Source organism: Ceratotherium simum, chromosome 3 (genome assembly GCF_057802395.1).
Source record: "Ceratotherium simum simum isolate JZ-2026a chromosome 3, ASM5780239v1, whole genome shotgun sequence".
In the NCBI taxonomy this organism is placed as follows: domain Eukaryota; kingdom Metazoa; phylum Chordata; class Mammalia; order Perissodactyla; family Rhinocerotidae; genus Ceratotherium; species Ceratotherium simum.
Genome location: NC_141902.1, coordinates 64,712,717 through 64,729,716, shown reverse-complemented (window position 1 = coordinate 64,729,716; position 17,000 = coordinate 64,712,717). Strand labels below are relative to the sequence as shown.

The window sequence follows — 17,000 nt, the reverse complement described above, 5'->3', positions numbered from 1 at the left end:
AATTAAACATTGTCTAGGACCAAGACACAAAATCAATCAGCGTGGTGCAGCAGAGTAAATCCCTCCCTACTGGCTTTGGAGCACAAAATCCTTTGTGCCAGGGCTTTCTTGGTGGGAAGCGGGTGGTAGGCTAAACACAGCAGCAGAATCAGGATCTGCAGTGTAAATATGAGCCAGGCAAGGAGCCACTGTCACGTTTGATATTTCTGTCTCTACTGCTTTATAAGGGGCTGTCCTGTAGACCAGCTTAGCAAGACCCTTCTTCTCAGTTTGTGATTTCTTCATCTGGGGAAGGAGGAGGTTAGAATCACCTCTGATCTCTTAGGTCCTTTGGACTGCAAGCATCTCTGAGTCACTCCTGCACGGATGGGTCCTGTCTGGTTCATGAGAGTGTCTCTTCTGTCCATTGACACCATCATCTCTTACTCCCTCCCTACTTGTGAAACGGGGCCTCCATTCTATAAATCACCCAATGGGAGGTGGACATGAGAACCTCCGGGATCCTTACACCCAGGAACCGTGATGTGATGGTGAGCACAGAGCCCCTGAGAGATGTGGTGGTGTGACCTCAGGTTCCTGCTGTCTACCCCTAATCTCCTCACTTTTCTTTTCACACAATTGGGCAGTCGGTCTGAGGCCAGAAACCCTCCCTCCCTGTTCCGTGCCTCTTCTGCATGAGCATTCTGCCAGTGCAAACTTTGTCCCATTTATGAAATTATTGTTGACCACCACATCCTAGACCACCCATGTGGGCCTTAACAACCTGGGTTTTTACTCCTGATGCCATTCAAAACTTACCCTGAGTCCAACAACCAACTGGGCAGTCTAAAAAAATATTCAAAATTAACAAGGCTTCCTTTATAGTTTCTAGTCCATGAGCCACTAGGCCCAAGAGGAATGAACATGTAACTCTATATAGTTGGAGAAGTAATATTTATAAAACGAACATAGCAAATATCATGTAGACTAGTGTGGCTTTGGAGATTGTAAGAGAATGTGTACCTATGTGTGAGCTCATTCTTTTTATCAATACGTGATTTCGAGCTTTTATTTTTTGTCACCTTTTATTTCCTGATCTTTTTAAGGAGACTGGATTCTAGTGGTTTCTTTTAAAAATAAAGACCATTTTTAACTCTTGGGCAACTTAATAATTTAGTTTCTCATAAAATAAATCAAAGTTCTGTCTTCTGCGAAGCAGGGCACTTTTAGTAAATCTCTACATTGTGACTCCAAGCTTTCCTGCATCACCTGGAGTACCCTGGAGTTCTCCTTTCTTCATTTGCTTTAACAGAATTTGAAGAGGGCTAGGAACTGTGCATGGTCTTGTTTTGCTTTAGGCAATTGCTTTCTTTTGCCATAAAAAGAAAACATGCCAAATTAGTATTAGGAGGAAAGTGCCTGGAGGAGATCCAATGTTCATGAAATAAAGGATATGTTTTGCCTCTGCTTTGGTTAAACAAGTGAAATTGGTTTTACTGGGTCAATAGACTCTGAGGATAACAAGCATCTGGTAGAGTTTTCTACGAGTCAGGTACATTTGGAGGTGAATGGCAAAGATGAACACCAAGCATTTAAGGGCCCTCAAAAGGCTCGGCTCAAATGGTTTTATTGAGCATGGGCAATGACTTGTTGCTTATTTGTTCTAGGTGTGGCCCTTAGAAGCAATAAGATACAAAATCCAGAGAACAGTCCAGAAACATCCCAACTCACATAGACATCCAAGATCTCATTAGTGGGACCTTCGGCCAAAAAGGACTCTCCAGCAGTGCTTGAAATCTCATTTGGACGCTTGTAGGTGAACATTGTCCCTCCCCCCTCATATTTTCCAGGCCGGTCAATTGCCCAGTTCCCGTTGATGATGGAGCGGCCAGAACGACTTCGCAAGGCTGTTGAGAGAAATGAGACAGTGGCTTGGGTAAGCCTTGTGTGTGCACAAGCAATGGAACTGCCCTGTTCCCCCTCTCCCACTTGCTGGTTTATTCATTCACCACATTTTTTGTTAGGATCCACTATACGCCAGGCACTGATCTAGGCCCTGGGGCAGGATGAGGCATCTAGATCACATCCCTTTGGGCTTAATCACTTCTTCACCCCACTTCAATCCCTTCCACCACTTGGGCTTAGTAAATAGAAATGAAGGGTGGGAGTGGTTAGGAGAGAAGAAAAGTGGAAAACAAGAGAGAAAGGAGAAGGTTGAGGAGGAAGATAAAAGGGAGGGGAAAGGGAAACTGTATTATATTCCATTATCTAGGTGAGAGGTTGCACACTGGCAGCTCATGAGCTGATTTTGGCCCACAAATGGGCTTAGTTTGGCCTTTGCAGTGTTTTTTTAAAAAAATAATTGAACCTAAATTTAAGAATTGGGAATTTTCACATAAAAAATTTAGAGTTCTAGCTTCTCTTATAAAACAAGAAGACATGTTAACATTGGCTGCATTCCCTCAAGGCAGTAATCAGTTGGAGCTGTGGAGGTCTGCCCGTTTATTTTATTTTATTTTATTTTTTTAAAGATTTATTTATTAATTTTTTCTTCCCCCCAAAGCCCCAGTAGATAGTTGTATGTCATAGCTGCACATCCTTCTAGTTGCTGCATGTGGGACACGGCCTCAGCATGGCCGGAGAAGCGGTGCATCGGTGCACACCTGGGATCCGAACCCGGGCCGCCAGCAGCGGAGTACACGCACTTAACCGCTAAGCCACGGGGCCGGCCCGGTCTGCCTGTTTAGATGGGGCCTGCATGCTCTGGTTTGCTCTAATCCTCACCACTCCATAATACTCCCCAACACTGAGGCTAAGTCTCAGTTTATTATCCATTTATTTATGGATATGGCTTATTTATTCCATTCATGACCATGCTTGCATTATTATTTTTCTTGTAGAATAAAATTTTTATTATAATTCTTTCTACTTGTATGTTTACTACAAGTGGCAAAGCTAAAGACAGGCCAAGAGGGTCACATGATTTTCTCCTACCTGGTCACCTTCATTCATTTATATTACCTTCCTGACTTCTGTGGGCTTTTGAGGCTGTGAGCTATGTTAGATACTTCCACAGACACTGTCAAAATTAATCCTCACAATATTGCTAAACAGATGCCTATCCCCATCTTTCAGAGAGTCGTTGAGGGACCAGAGGGAACTTGTTCAAGTTCACGAAGATGGTAAGTGACAGAACTGTGACTTGGAGTCCACACTCAGGAGGGAGGTAAGAAAGGAAGAGGGGCAAGGAACAAGGAGTTAGGGTTAAGGAGCGAAGAAAGGACCGCATGTAAGAGAAGACTTTCTTCCCTTAGACATGTGGCACCTTGAAACCCACAAGCCAATGGCAGATTGGGTTTAAAGGAGATCCTGTTTTAAGTGCCATGTACATAGTGGGCCTGTGATGGTCACTGGCTCTTTGTACCTGCACTTTATAGAGTTCCTAAATTTAATTCTTTACAATGCATTATAGAAAAATTTATACATAAACAAAAATAGTGATAACAGTGTAATAAACTTCCATGTACCCATCACCCAGCTTCAACAACGATCAACCCATGGCTTATCTTGTTTCACTTTGCAAATCCCAGACCCTATTTATTTTTACATTTTTCAGTAGATGTCTCTAAAATACAAGGACTTTTTGTTTCTTAAACCTAGTTTCTACTATGGAGTCAGTAGCTCAAAGGGGTAGAAGAGCCTCCAATTTCGAGGCAGCCTCCCTGCAGACTCTATCCCTGGTCGGCTGGTTGCCATGGCTACTGGGAGACCACAGCTGTGGAAGCTTGCATACCAAATTATAAAATCAATATAAATTATTGAGTGGCAAAAGAAGGCTCAAGAGTAGAGACTGAGGAAGAACAGGTTTCGGGCTGTTTTCTATCAAAAACCACACTTCTTGAGAGTGGTCCATATAGTGTCTCCATTTCCTCACTTACTCATTTCTCACCCATCTCCAGTCTGACTCATGCCCCCATCATGCCATTGAAACAATTCGAATCAATGTCACCAAGACCTCCATGTTGCTAAATCCAATGGGCATTTTCCAGGCCTCCTCTTACTAGATGTCTTAGCAGCATTTGGCACTACTGACCACTCCGTCCTATTTGAAACACTCCTTCACTGGTTTCTGGGATGCCACACTCGGCATGCTTTCCTCCTGCTTATCTGTTCTTTCTCTTCTGTCTCATCTTTCTCTACTCAGCCATTAAATATTAGCATTCCTTAAGGATAAGAGTAGCCCTGCTTTGGGTGCTGTACTCCTCTCATGGGCAATTTCATCTGTGCCCATGGCTTTAATTGCTATATTCCAGTGACTTCCAAATTTATGTCGGCACTTTAGACTTTTCCTCTGGTCCCCGACTTCTTTATCTAATTGCCTACGTGACAGCTTCACTCAGATGTGTTGTCCAAGATTGAACTCATCCTTGACCTCTTGTTGTTTCCAATTTCAGCAAATGGTACCACAATTGAATTGTTTCCAATTTGGTACCACCATTACCACCATCCATCTAATTAGAAAACTAGGAATCATCCAGGACACCTCCTCCCTTCCTGGTCCCCTATATCTAACCCATCATGAAATTTTATTTGACTTCCTCCATATTTTTTTAACCCACCTGCTTCTCTTCATGTCTACTGCCATAATCCAGGGCTGTGCTACCATCAGATCTCATCTGGACTCAGTCAAAAACCTTCCTATTGGTCTTCCTCTTTCTCTTCTTTTCAGCCAGACTGATCTTTTCAGAATGCAGATATGATCACCAAATACAGCTCAAAATCCTTCAATGGCTTTCTATTTCTCTAGGACAAAAAACTTCCCAACCATTAGTGGGGCCAGGGCCCCAGGGGATATAATCCAGCCTCATCTTGTGTCACTGTTTTTCTCTCTGTTCTGCTCCCGGGCCTTCTTTTAGCTCATCTAATACATCACGTTCTCTCCACCATGCTGTTCCTTCTTCCAGAAATGCTCCCCCAACCCCAAATCCTATTTGTTCTTTAGATGTCAGCTCCTCAGGGCAGTCTTCTCCCACCCCAGTCCAGGCCTGTCTCTTCCCTCACAAGCTCTAAGAGATGCAAGAGCCTTTCCTTCAAGGCACTTAACTCAGTCTGTACACACATCCATTCAGAGCATGATCTGATTAAGGTTTGTCTCCCAGTACACCGTAAGCTCCCAAAGGGCAAAGACAGTGGTGTTTCCTCACCCTTACAGCTCGAGTGCCCAGCCTGGTGCTCACCACACAGTAGGAACTTATGTTTGCTGAATGCAGAAATACACAGTAGAAAAAGGCAAGCAGCTCAAAAGAAAGATAGGCAAAGAATGATAAATAGGCAATTCACAGAAAACCAAATACAAATATTCTATAAGCCAATTAAGAGATGCTCTACCTTACCTATGATTTAAGAAATGCAAATTAAAACCACAATGGGATATTCTTGACTCACCAGATTGGCAAACATTTAAAAAAATTTAATACTGCCAGTATTGACAGGTGTGTGACGAAGCAAGCACCCATAACATTGTTGGTGGGAATGTAAATGGATTCAACCATATCGGATGGCAATTTGGTTACATTGTTAAAACTTTAAATGCCCATACCCTTGACCCAAGAATTCTACTTCTAGGAAACTACTTGAAAGACATACTTCTACGTATACAAAAGTGTTTGTAACAAGGATATTCTCTGCATAATTTTTTTAAATAGAGAAAAAGTAAAAAGAACCTAAATGTCCATCAATAGAGGATTGCTTAAGTAAATCCTCTGTTGGCCCTAAAAACAATGAGATAGGACTGTGTGTGTGGGTATGGGAAGAACTCCATGATACATTTTTAAATGAAACAAAAATGCAGAACAGCATGTTTGGTATGATCTCATTTGTATATACTTTTAAATAAAAGCATATACATAAAACATGTAGGCATATGTATAAAACTTTTTAGAGAAAGATAGTCATAACACTGTTAACATTTGGGGACAGGAACTGGGGTTTAGGCTGGGATGGGAGATGACAAGGGAGACATTTATTTCCCATTTTATATCTTTTTACTATGATTTAAAATCTGTTTTACCATATTCATAAATTATTTTCTTTAAAGTTTAAAAAATTTTTAATTAATATAAAGGACACAGCATAAGCAGAAATACTACTGAGGGATATAAGTATTTTCCCTTTTTTATAGCTTCTCCTTAAAATCTCATTCAGAGCATCAAAAGCTCAGAATTGAGGTAGGTTCTGGCTAAGATTTTATTGCTCTTAATGGCAATATTGCAGAAGGGGTTATTATCTGGAAACCAAAAAGTCCATCAAAGAGCCATGTGAAATACTGCATAGGAGAGAGCTGCAGGGGCCTCCCAGGAAGTAAAACATTGCGACCCTGCATCTTTTTACCTACTACTGTTCTCCATGCAGCCCCTCTAAAGGTTTGGATGAATCTTTAACCGCATGATAGCAAACTATAAAAAGAAGCCATATCAGATTTTTAGCAAACATGGTCTTTATTCCATATGCCCGTGGGTTAGCTTCTGAAAGAGCTCTGAAACTAGCCCCCACCTGGCCTTGCATATCAAAAACAGCTGCGTCTACAATTTATGTGCCTGTGAGCAGTTCCAGGGCTATTAATGGTGTCCAGACCTACCCCACAGAAAGGTGCAGGTGACTCATGGCTCTTGCTAGTGGGTGTGTTCACTGAAGGTCAAGCTTTGGCAAAGCCTGTTTGCAAGGCAACCTCACAGCTATGTTAATATGAGGAAATCTCCACTCTCGTTTGGCATTTGGGTTCTATTCCAGTTTTAGTTGTCAACGCTGAGCATACGTATTTGGCCTAAACTATCTGCACCAACGATGCCCTTCTCCAAGCCGCATAGAGGAACCGCTTATATATCCAAGCCCTGCTTCTCATACACTTTATCCCACAATCTTAATGCCTGTTGTTGACGACCCAACCACTTTGTGCCCACAATCAAATAAAGAAGGCGGTTTCCTTACAGCAAACAGATTCACTCTCCTCTAGATGCCTGTTTCTTCCTTTGGAAAATGAAGGTTATGTTCCTCCTACTAATAAAATTCCAAGCTTCTTAATGTTTCAGCAAGTCTTAGAAGCTATTTGGGAAGTAGCACAACAAACTCAAGGGCGAAGGAGTCAGACATCACTGGCCGCCACAGCAGTCCCAGCTGGAGGTCTGCAGCCCTGCACTCTAGTCTATGAGCTTCCACGGAAGCCCACCCCTGGGCACAAGCCCAAGTGAGTCTCAGAATACGTTAGCTAATCTGGACACCCTGAAACTGGAACACAACTATTCACTTCATACTACCAGCTTCAAGGAGGCTGTCAATTACACTTTTATGTTAGCATTCCTTCTATTATCAATGGAGGCAACAATCTAATACTAATAATAGTATTAGCAGTATTGTGCCTTTGTCACCAACAGAAATCACATATGTATTCATATGACATTACAGATGTTACAGCTATTTTGAAATACTGTTTAAAAACTCATCACTATTTTGAAATTACAATTATTATTAGACCCTCCACTAGATCTCCTATTTTAATGTTAAAGAAGCACATTATTATATTGCCACTTTGTTTTTAAAAATATTTTGATAATTATATTTCAAATAATTGGTTCCCTCTGTACACTTCTGTATCTTATTTTATGGATTTAAAAACAGTGTTCTGAGGGGCTGGCCCGGTGGCGTAGCCGTTAAGTGCACACGCTCCACTGAGGTGGCCCGGGGTTGGGATCCCCGGCGTGCACTGATGCACTGCTTGTCAAGCCTAGCTGTGGTGGCGTTCCACATAAAGTGGAGGAAGATGGGCACGGATGTTAGCCCAGGGCCAGTCTTCCTCAGCAAAAAGAGGCGCATTTGCGACAGATGTTAGCTCAGGGCTAATCTTCCTCAAAAAACAAACAACAAAAAAACAGTGTTCTGAGAAGGTATCCATAGACTGCCAAAAGAGTCCATGGCACAAAAAAGTGAAGAACCCTGGTCTAATGCTTTATGATTTTCAAAACACAAAGGAACTCACATAATATAAATACCAATCTTAGAAGGCAAGCAGGACATATATTACCATTCCAGCCCCGCAGAAGGCTCCTTCCTGCCCACTCCAAGTCATTACCCCTGGCCCCACAAGCCTCAAGGGTTACCACTATTCTGCCATGGAGCACCATAGTTTTGCCTGTTTAAATTTCAGATAAATGGAATAATACCATACATACGCCTTTGTGTCGGACACCTGTTACTTAACTTTATGTCCATGAGATTCATCCACATTGTTGCATTTATCAGTAGTTCACCCTTTTTCATAGCAATTTAGTATTATATGAATATACCACAATTGATTTACTTTTTCTATTATTGATTAACTTTTGGGTTGTTTCTAGTTTCTGACTCTTAAGGGTAAAGCTGCTATATAAACATTTTTGTATGTTTTTGGTGGACATAAGTCCTCATTTCTGTTGGGGATATACCCACAAGTAGAATTGCGGGGTTATAGGTATATGTATGTTCAGCTGTAGAAGGCATTGCCAAACATTTTTCCAAAGTGGTTATACCCTGGAGCTGATGTTGTTTGGAGCCAGGGTTCTCACTGTGGAAAAGGAGACATACAAATATGGAATGGCGGAAGGTAAAATAGAACTCTGTGGGATGGATTTGAATTTGAGATAGTGTGAATTCATGATCTTGAAATTATGTATATGGATGTGTATGTGCATGTTTATATGTACATGTATATATGTGAGTGTGTGTATTTTTATGTGTGTATATGCTTATGTATATATACATGCATATATTTTCTAGCTCTGTCTGCTAAGAGGGCTAAGAAGCACACCCCACTAGCCATAAGCATATCTAGCACCGTAATGTTAGTCTCTAATACCATTCCCCACTAAAAGGCACCATTTCCTGGAGAAATGACTAGTTCCAGGGATGGGGCAGAGTAGGTACAACATACGCCTGGAAGTAAGGAAATGTGCACAGAAATGATGGGGACATGTCACATGTACTTCCTATTGGCCACATCCGGGACACTTTGAGCATCCGAATAAGTATGGTAATGAATTATAAATGATTGAAAAAAAGGAAATTCATGACTTTATACCAATAATAAGTAGATAAATAAATACATGGGGGAGAAGGGAGAGCTCTTGTTAATGACAGATTTCTCTTGCTAATGACATATGGAGGGGGTGCTGGAGTTGGAAAATCATTTTCCAATCATTGTGGTAAAGATTGGATTGGCCAAGAATCATCAATGGATGCTAAACCTTGGGGGAAATTTTGATGTGGAGCAGGATATTCCTATGGTCTTACTGACCCCTGAGATTGCTTATTAGTTTCAAGGGAGAAAAAGAAAAAATAATTATCCATTGGAGAAATTGGGCAACAGTTTACCAGGTGATCAAAATTAACATCACCAGTGAGACAAGGTGGGCAGTGTGTACCTCCTGATGTGATGCACACCACCACCGATGCAGTGTTCTGGCTGAAAGTACATAATTTCATCAGACAATGAGGAACATTCTATTTTTGAAAAGAGGGGAGGACTGTATTTTTCAAAAATGTCAATGTTGTGGAAGACTAAGAAAGTCTGTGGAAACATAGATTAAACAAGCAGAAAAAGAAATGTCAACTAAATGCAATATCTGACCTTAGATTGGATCTTGAACCAGAGGAAGAAAAGTGCTACAAAGGATGTTATTAGATCAAGTGACAAAACTGGAATATGGACGGTAAATTAAATACTTTTAAGTATTGTATCAATGTAAATGTGTGGGGTTGCTAGCTGTACTGCGGTTACCTAAGAGAATATGCCTCTTAGGAAATACTCACTGAAACCGAGGTATTTACAGGTAAAGGACCATGATATACATAACTTACCCTCAAATGGTTCAGAGGAAAAAAATATAAGTGACTCTGGATAAAGAGCATATAGGAATTCTTTGTATTATTTTTATTTTTGCAACACTTCATGAATTTCAAATTATTTTCAAATAAAAATATTTTAAAAGCACAAGCTGACTCCTTTTCTCTCAAATACTCATGCCTGCATCCCACCTCCCCAGAGACTTGGATTTAGCTGGTTAGGGTACAGCCTGGGCATTGAGTGACTTAAAAGCTCCCCAGGTGAGACTAATGTACAGCCAGGGCTGGATTAGATAATAGAATTTCCAAAGCTAGCAGAAGTGGGTGCCACTGATTCCTACATCCTGAATCACCTCTCCTGTTGCTCCCCATCTATTTTTCAAAAGCCTCGAGCTTACTTTTAAGACATAACTGATAGAAATACATAATTTGATTAAGAGAAAACAATGTGTATAATCAAACAAGAAATTCAGACAGAGCCCCAGTAGTCTTTACTATGCTTTGACCGTCTATTGGTATGTCTAAACACGCTAAAGGAGGGCCATGTGCACAGACGACACAACACATCCTGTCACTGGGATGCTCCATAAAACTGCCAAAGGCCCAAAGAGGTTCAGAATATGAAGAAGGCTTAGAGTCTAACTTTGGTGGTGATAGAAAGAAGTAGCATCTATACATAAATATATGTTATGGCTGGTTTCTGTTATTAAGTTTATTTGCTTATACTATACTATATATTTATATACCTGCCTCTTGCTAGAAGGTGAATGTTTTAAAGGCAGATACTGTGACATACACATTTTTGCCTCACTGCTTGGCTCTTGGTTGGCACTCAATAAATCCTTGCTGAATAGAAGTAAATTACGAGCTGTATTGTTGTGATTTATCTTATTTTAACCTTGGAGTTCAGATAAGAGATTCTTGGAAACTCCTTAAAGTCTTGCTTATATCCAGATAATCTAAAAACGTCCTTCATTCTTCCTGACCAAAATGGCAAACACACGCAGTGATGCATAAAAATTCTGTTAAAAAAAAAGCAAGTATTTCTTTTTAGGTAGATCCAGGTCCAATTTTATAAAGCATTCAAATTATGCTTTCTGGTAAACAAATATAAGCACATATCACACAGTGATTTTTGAGTTCAGATTCACTTTGGCATTTTGGGTTTGGATAGAATCGAACCTGTATGATTTTCTAAAACACGATGTAACACATTTGGACTGAAAATCAGTTTCAGAGAAAGAAGGCTGGCTTTCTCTTTAGCACTCTATAATCACAGGTTGTGAGGGGTTTCAATAAAGGGAAATGCCAAGTCTTTGTTCTCATTTCATTGCTAAATTATAGCTAAGTATGGCTAATTCTCGTTCTTTAAAATATTAACATTTGATTTATTTTGACTCCAAATTTCCTTTGAATAGTTACTGACTATAAAGAAAGTTTGTGTGTTTTTAAGTCCCAAATAATGTTGTAGGAAATAGATCCCATCTATGGTTTAAGTAAGAAAATAAACTGGGCAAAGAAGTATGGGGCCTGCAAAGATAAGACACAGCCCACCACTTTGGGAGCTCAGACACAAGCTAATACAACGTGAATGGAGAGGCTGGTAAAATTTCCCTGGGAGTGTAGAGGATCCCGGAGAGGAGATGGCGTTTGAGCAGGAATTTACAGGGAGAGGGGCAGTTCACCAGACAGAGGACGGGGGGAAGGGCATTGGGGTCAAAAGCATGGACAAAGGCAGACATAGGAAGGGGCCTGACCTTGGAGGGGTGGGAACAGTCTGGTGCGCTAGAGAAGGGACATCGTGGGGTGCAGGGCTGGAGCACAATGCGGGGTGTGGAGTGAGAGGCCCTGCAGATGAGGTTGGAAGGGGAAGACTGTGAGGGCTGGATTGTGGGCACTGGGGAGCCGTGAAAGGTTTTTGGTCAGGAGAGTGACAGCTGAGATCTGGTTTTTGGAGATAACATTGGCTGCTGAATAGGAAGAAGTCCAAAAGTTCATTCACACCACAGTTCCCGAGTACCTACCATGCCTCCCCTCGCTCACGGAGAGCACCAGCTCTGCCACTGCAGCTGTCTCAGGGCTCCGCTCTCCTCTCTAGGCTGAACTGTCTACTCCCCATGAGCAGGGAAGGACCACGTCTGCCCTTTAGGAGGAATTCAGGAGTCTAATACTCGGATGGATCTCTTATAGCTCAGTTCATCTAGAGAGAAACCCAATATCTTTCTCACCCTAGAACGAGCCTGCTTCCTAATCCTTCTTCTTTTTTCAAAAAAATTATTCTCCCATTACTCAGATTCAAGGTTTGACACTCATCTTTGGATCTTTCCTATTTTTCTTCCCCTCTGGCCAATCACTCATCAGGCATATCATCTCCTCCTTTGAACTGCTGCAGAGGTGGTCTCCCTCCCTTTCCTCTTCTGCCCAGTCACCTCTTGCATCCAGGTTCTCTTTGCCTCACACGTGGACCACAGCAGAGGCCTGATCATGGATCTCCCTGCACACTACCCTAGATGGATCTTCCTGAAATACCCCTTTCCTCCCGTCCCTCCTCTGCCCCCACATTTCCATGCCTAAAAGATAAAGCTCACTCTCCCTTGATTCACAGCCAAGGTCTTGTGTGATTTGACCCTACCTTCAACCACCCCACACAGCCCCCTAGTCTGCCTTCAATAAAGTATGGAAAATATTGGTAATTTGTGTCTCTGCTTTTTTAAAAAAATTTTACTGCAATTTTTCATAGGGCAGGAGCCCTGCCTTATTTAATACCTGAAAAAAGATGCTCAGTAGATGTTTTCAAATAATGCTAGTGTCCCTCCTCTCATCCCGAGGGTCCTATTCCAGTGCTGGTATCTCCTGCTTCTGACCTCTTAACCCTAATCTTAGTGTCTATGCCCTGCTCTTTGAGGCTCAATCAATTGCCGTCTGGACTGTTTTACTCTTCCAAGTGTTGTGTCTCAGCTCCCCAACACGTTTTTTAACCTCAGAGCAGAAAGTTGAATTAATCAGACTCTTCAGCTCATGACACTTTTGCTGTACAAGGCCCACCTCTCTTGTCTTATTTTATTTTTCCCTTCACACTAGACTCCCACTGCCATCACCCCTTGCCCGTTCCCACAAGTACCTATACTAATGTCATATATATGCGCGTGTGTGTGATACACATAAATGTTGCTGTTTTTGCAACAACTCTCTCCTTTTCAGATCTATTTTTGTTGCTGTAATGTCTGTCTAGATAACTGTCTTCTAACCCCTGCATAGTATTCTGTGGCATCCACCTACCTCAGTTTACTCATCTAATCCCCTAGTCCTGTGGGGACTGGTTTTAAATTTCTTTTTGTGGTCCATAGTGTCAGCAAATAGCTGATATTTAGAAAAGACTCAATGGGTATTGACAAAACACCAGAAGCCAAGAAGGCTCGTTTTTAAAAATAGCAACCCTATCAACAGCAACAGGAGACGCGTTTTATCAGGGCCACGTATACAGGTAAAAGGCAGCAACATGTTCACAAGAATGCATCCTTCTCCTGGTGGAGACAGGAAAACTGGAGCTGTCAAAAAAATACGTCAGAGGTGGGATTAGAATTCAGGTTTTTCTGCCTCCTGGTCCTCTGGACAGCTCCACCCCAAAAGTTCTCACTAAGGAACATCTGTGGCGACCTTATGGAGTTGTATATTAGGACCCTACATTAGAGGATTCCAGTGGGTGACCAGACCACTCCAAAAAAGAAGCATCCTGCATATACAGCAAGAGGGGAAACCCCAAGGGGTGCGCCCTGCTTGGTTTAAGGGAGGAAGACCACGGTAGTCAGGTGGGATGGTGCTGCTGCATATGCAGGATGCTAGCTCACTCGCTGGCCTGGCACCACCCCACAAGTAGTCAGCTAAGGTTTAAAGCCCTAATCATTAGATTGCAAAAAAACCAAAACCAACACACACACACACACACACACACACACACACACACACACTCTATAAAACAAGAAAGTGCTCTATAAAGAAAAAGAAGAATGTAATGAGTACTGCTATGTAATTGTGCATGCTTTACATTTGCATAGCCATGTAGATATTGTACTGGATTGAACAGTGTCTCCCCAAAATTCATGTCCACCCAGCACCTGTGAATGTGACCTTATTTAGAAATAGGGTCTTTGAAATTGCAATCAAGACGAGATCATACTAGAGTAGGATGGGCTCTAAATCCAATATGACTGGTGTCCTTAAAAAAGAGGCAATTTGGACATATAGACATCAAGATACACAGGGAGAATGCCATGAGCTGACACAGGCAGAGACTGGAATTATGCAGCCACAAGCCAAGGAATGCCAACAATTGCCAGCAAGAACCAGAAGTGAGGAGAGAGGCATGGAACAGATTCTCCCTCTGAGCCCCCAAGAAGGAGCCAACCCTGGTGACATCTTGATTTCAGAATTCTAGTCTCCAGAACTATGATAGAATGAATTTTTGTTGTTTTAAGCCCCCAAGTTTGTGGTATTTTGTTATGGCAGTCCTAGGAAACTAATACAGATACCTATTATCTAATTTATGTTGTGTGTTTCAGGGCTGTAAATGTTTGGGGATTGTGGAGTGGTGGGTGTATAGATTAGCCTGCAATAAGGTAAACACCAATATCTGAAGTTAGAGTTTTAGTATTAAATAGATCTATTCTAAATAGAGAAAAAAGCCCAGAGCCTAATTCCAAATCCGTAGCACAAAGCCTGTGGCTAAACTGGAATGACAGAGGAGAATAAGCAGCATCCTCAACTTCATGAGACAGCTAGTGTTTTAAATTTTATTACACTATGAACTGAAGTATTTTTTCCTTTGATTTAACACACATGAAAAATGGCTCCCATTTAATGGGAGCCATTAAATATACACATACAACTATGCTTAGTTCTATTCCTGCTCTAGGCACTGTATAACCCAAAGGCCTCTCAAAGCTGGGGATTTGGGTGATTTTTTTTTTTATTTACAAAAATTGGTGACTAAAAATAGGAAGCTTGAAGCATACGCTTGAATCCAATGAAAAGATGGAAGATCATGAGGGTAATTCCAAACAATGGAGCCAATGGCATTGTTGCTGAGGGTTCCAAGATGGCAGCACTAATTCAGTCCTAACTAGTGAACTGGTAATGGCAGAAGTAGTTAATCTAAAAACCATAGTATGTACCTTAGATGCTAATTTAATATAAGGTTTTTATTGTAGACACACAAATGAACCCAAACTTTGGTCTTTTTTGAGTATGAGAACTCTGAGCAATAATTGCATACCATTTTAATTGTCCTTTGACAGCAAATGTACAGAAAGAAATTCATGTTTAATTATTTTGATTGTTGAGCTATGATTCTTGCTTTTAATATTCCTCTAAGACTGAACAACTTACATCTCTGGAGTTATAAGGGTTACATATGTAATGATGGAAATTTGTCCATATACTAGTTGGACAGGTAGGAAACATTTTCCCATGATGATAATAATTTAAAACATTATTTATTTATTTATTTTTGTGAGGAAGATCAGCCCTGAGCTGACATCCATGCCAATCCTCCTCTTTTTGCTGAGGAAGACCGGCTCTGAGCTAACATCTATTGCCAATCCTCCTCCTTTTTCTCCCCAAAGCCCCGGTAGATAGTTGTATGTCATAGTTGCACATCCATCTAGTTGCTGTATGTGGGATGCGGCCTCAGCGGTGCGTCTGTGCACGCCCGGGATCCGAACTTGGGCCGCCAGTAGTGGAGTGCGTGCACTTAACTGCTAAGCCATGGGGCTGGCCCTAAAACATTATTTTCAGATGAAACTAGAATGCAAAATCACGTTTGGAAGATAAAACACAAAATTTCAAAGAAATTTGGACTTGCAGTAGAACAACCTTGGGTTAACTCCTCAGTCTTAGGTAACTATTAACTTTCCTAGGCTACTGGAGGCTTAAAGGGAAAGTCGAAGAAGCCCTAGTGGAGTGCACTGATCTCTAGCCATTCTTGAGAATACCATTTTAATTTTTCTCTAACACATATCCACCTTCTGTTAGGTTCCTCTACTTTATAATCTCAGTTTACTTAAAAAAAAAAAACTTTTAAAAATGGAAAATGTCAAACATATTAAAAATAAACAAAGCAGAATAATAAATTGCCATATACCAATCACCAAGCTTCAAGGATTATCAGCATTCAGCCATTCTTTATCTATCCCTCTGTAATTACTTCCTTATCTTTTTTACTTTTCAACATTTCTTTTAGGGGAGATAGTCTTGTTCTTCTCCTTAGAAGTAGCCACTCAATTCAGACTCCAAGAATATAGCAGATTTTTCACTACTCGGCTTTAATTCCATTTCCAAATTGGGTTAAGGAATGCAGGTGGAGCTCAGGTTAAGTTAGGTGCAATAGACATCTCTGAAGCTTATCCATTTTAGGTATTAACCCATCCTGAAACTCACTCCATGCCTGCTACAGTAATCAAGATAGTATGGTATTCGTACAAGGATGGACACATAGATCAATGGAACAGAATAGAGTCTAGAAATAGACCACATAAGTATGGCCAATTGACTTTTGACAAAGTTGCAAAGGGAATTCAATGGAGAAAGTGTAGTCTTTTAAACCAATGGTGGTTTAACAATTAGACATCTATGTGCAAAAAGTGAACCTCAAAATGATACCTATACCTCTCACTTCATACAAATTAAATCAAATGGATCACAGAACTATTCTCAAATGTAAAACTATACAACTTTTAGAAGACACATAGGATAAAATTTTTGTGACCTTGGTTAAGTGAAGATTTCTTAGATATTTTACCCAAAGCTAGAGCCATAAAAGAAAACACTTGTAAACTGGACTTCATCAAAATTAAAAACTTTTGTTCAGACTCTGTGTATATTTTATACCCAGAATATATAAGGAACTCTTGAAATTCAACAGAAAGAAAACAAAAATCCATTTAGAAATTGGGAAGATTTGAACAGACACTTCACCAAAGAAATATACAGGTTGAATATAAGCACATTGATTTTCTCTATTGTTTTCCTATTTTCAATTTCATTGATTTCTGCTCTTACCTTTATTATTTCCTCCCTTCTGCTTGCTTCTGTTTAATTTGCTCTTCTTTACCTAGTTTCTCAAGGTTGAAGATTAAATTATTGATTTGAGA

The 17,000-nt window shown here is 40.8% G+C and overlaps 1 protein-coding gene across 2 annotated transcripts in view; it reads right to left on the bottom strand.

Moving 5' to 3' along the window:
* Positions 1 to 17,000, bottom strand: part of THSD4 (thrombospondin type 1 domain containing 4) — a 557,961-nt gene that overhangs the window by 38,145 nt on the left and 502,816 nt on the right. For both annotated transcript variants that reach the window (XM_087428623.1, XM_087428624.1), the window contains one exon: positions 1,711 to 1,886. In XM_087428623.1, the coding sequence (XP_087284749.1) occupies positions 1,711 to 1,886 (176 nt within the window). The remainder of the gene's footprint in view (positions 1 to 1,710; positions 1,887 to 17,000) is intronic.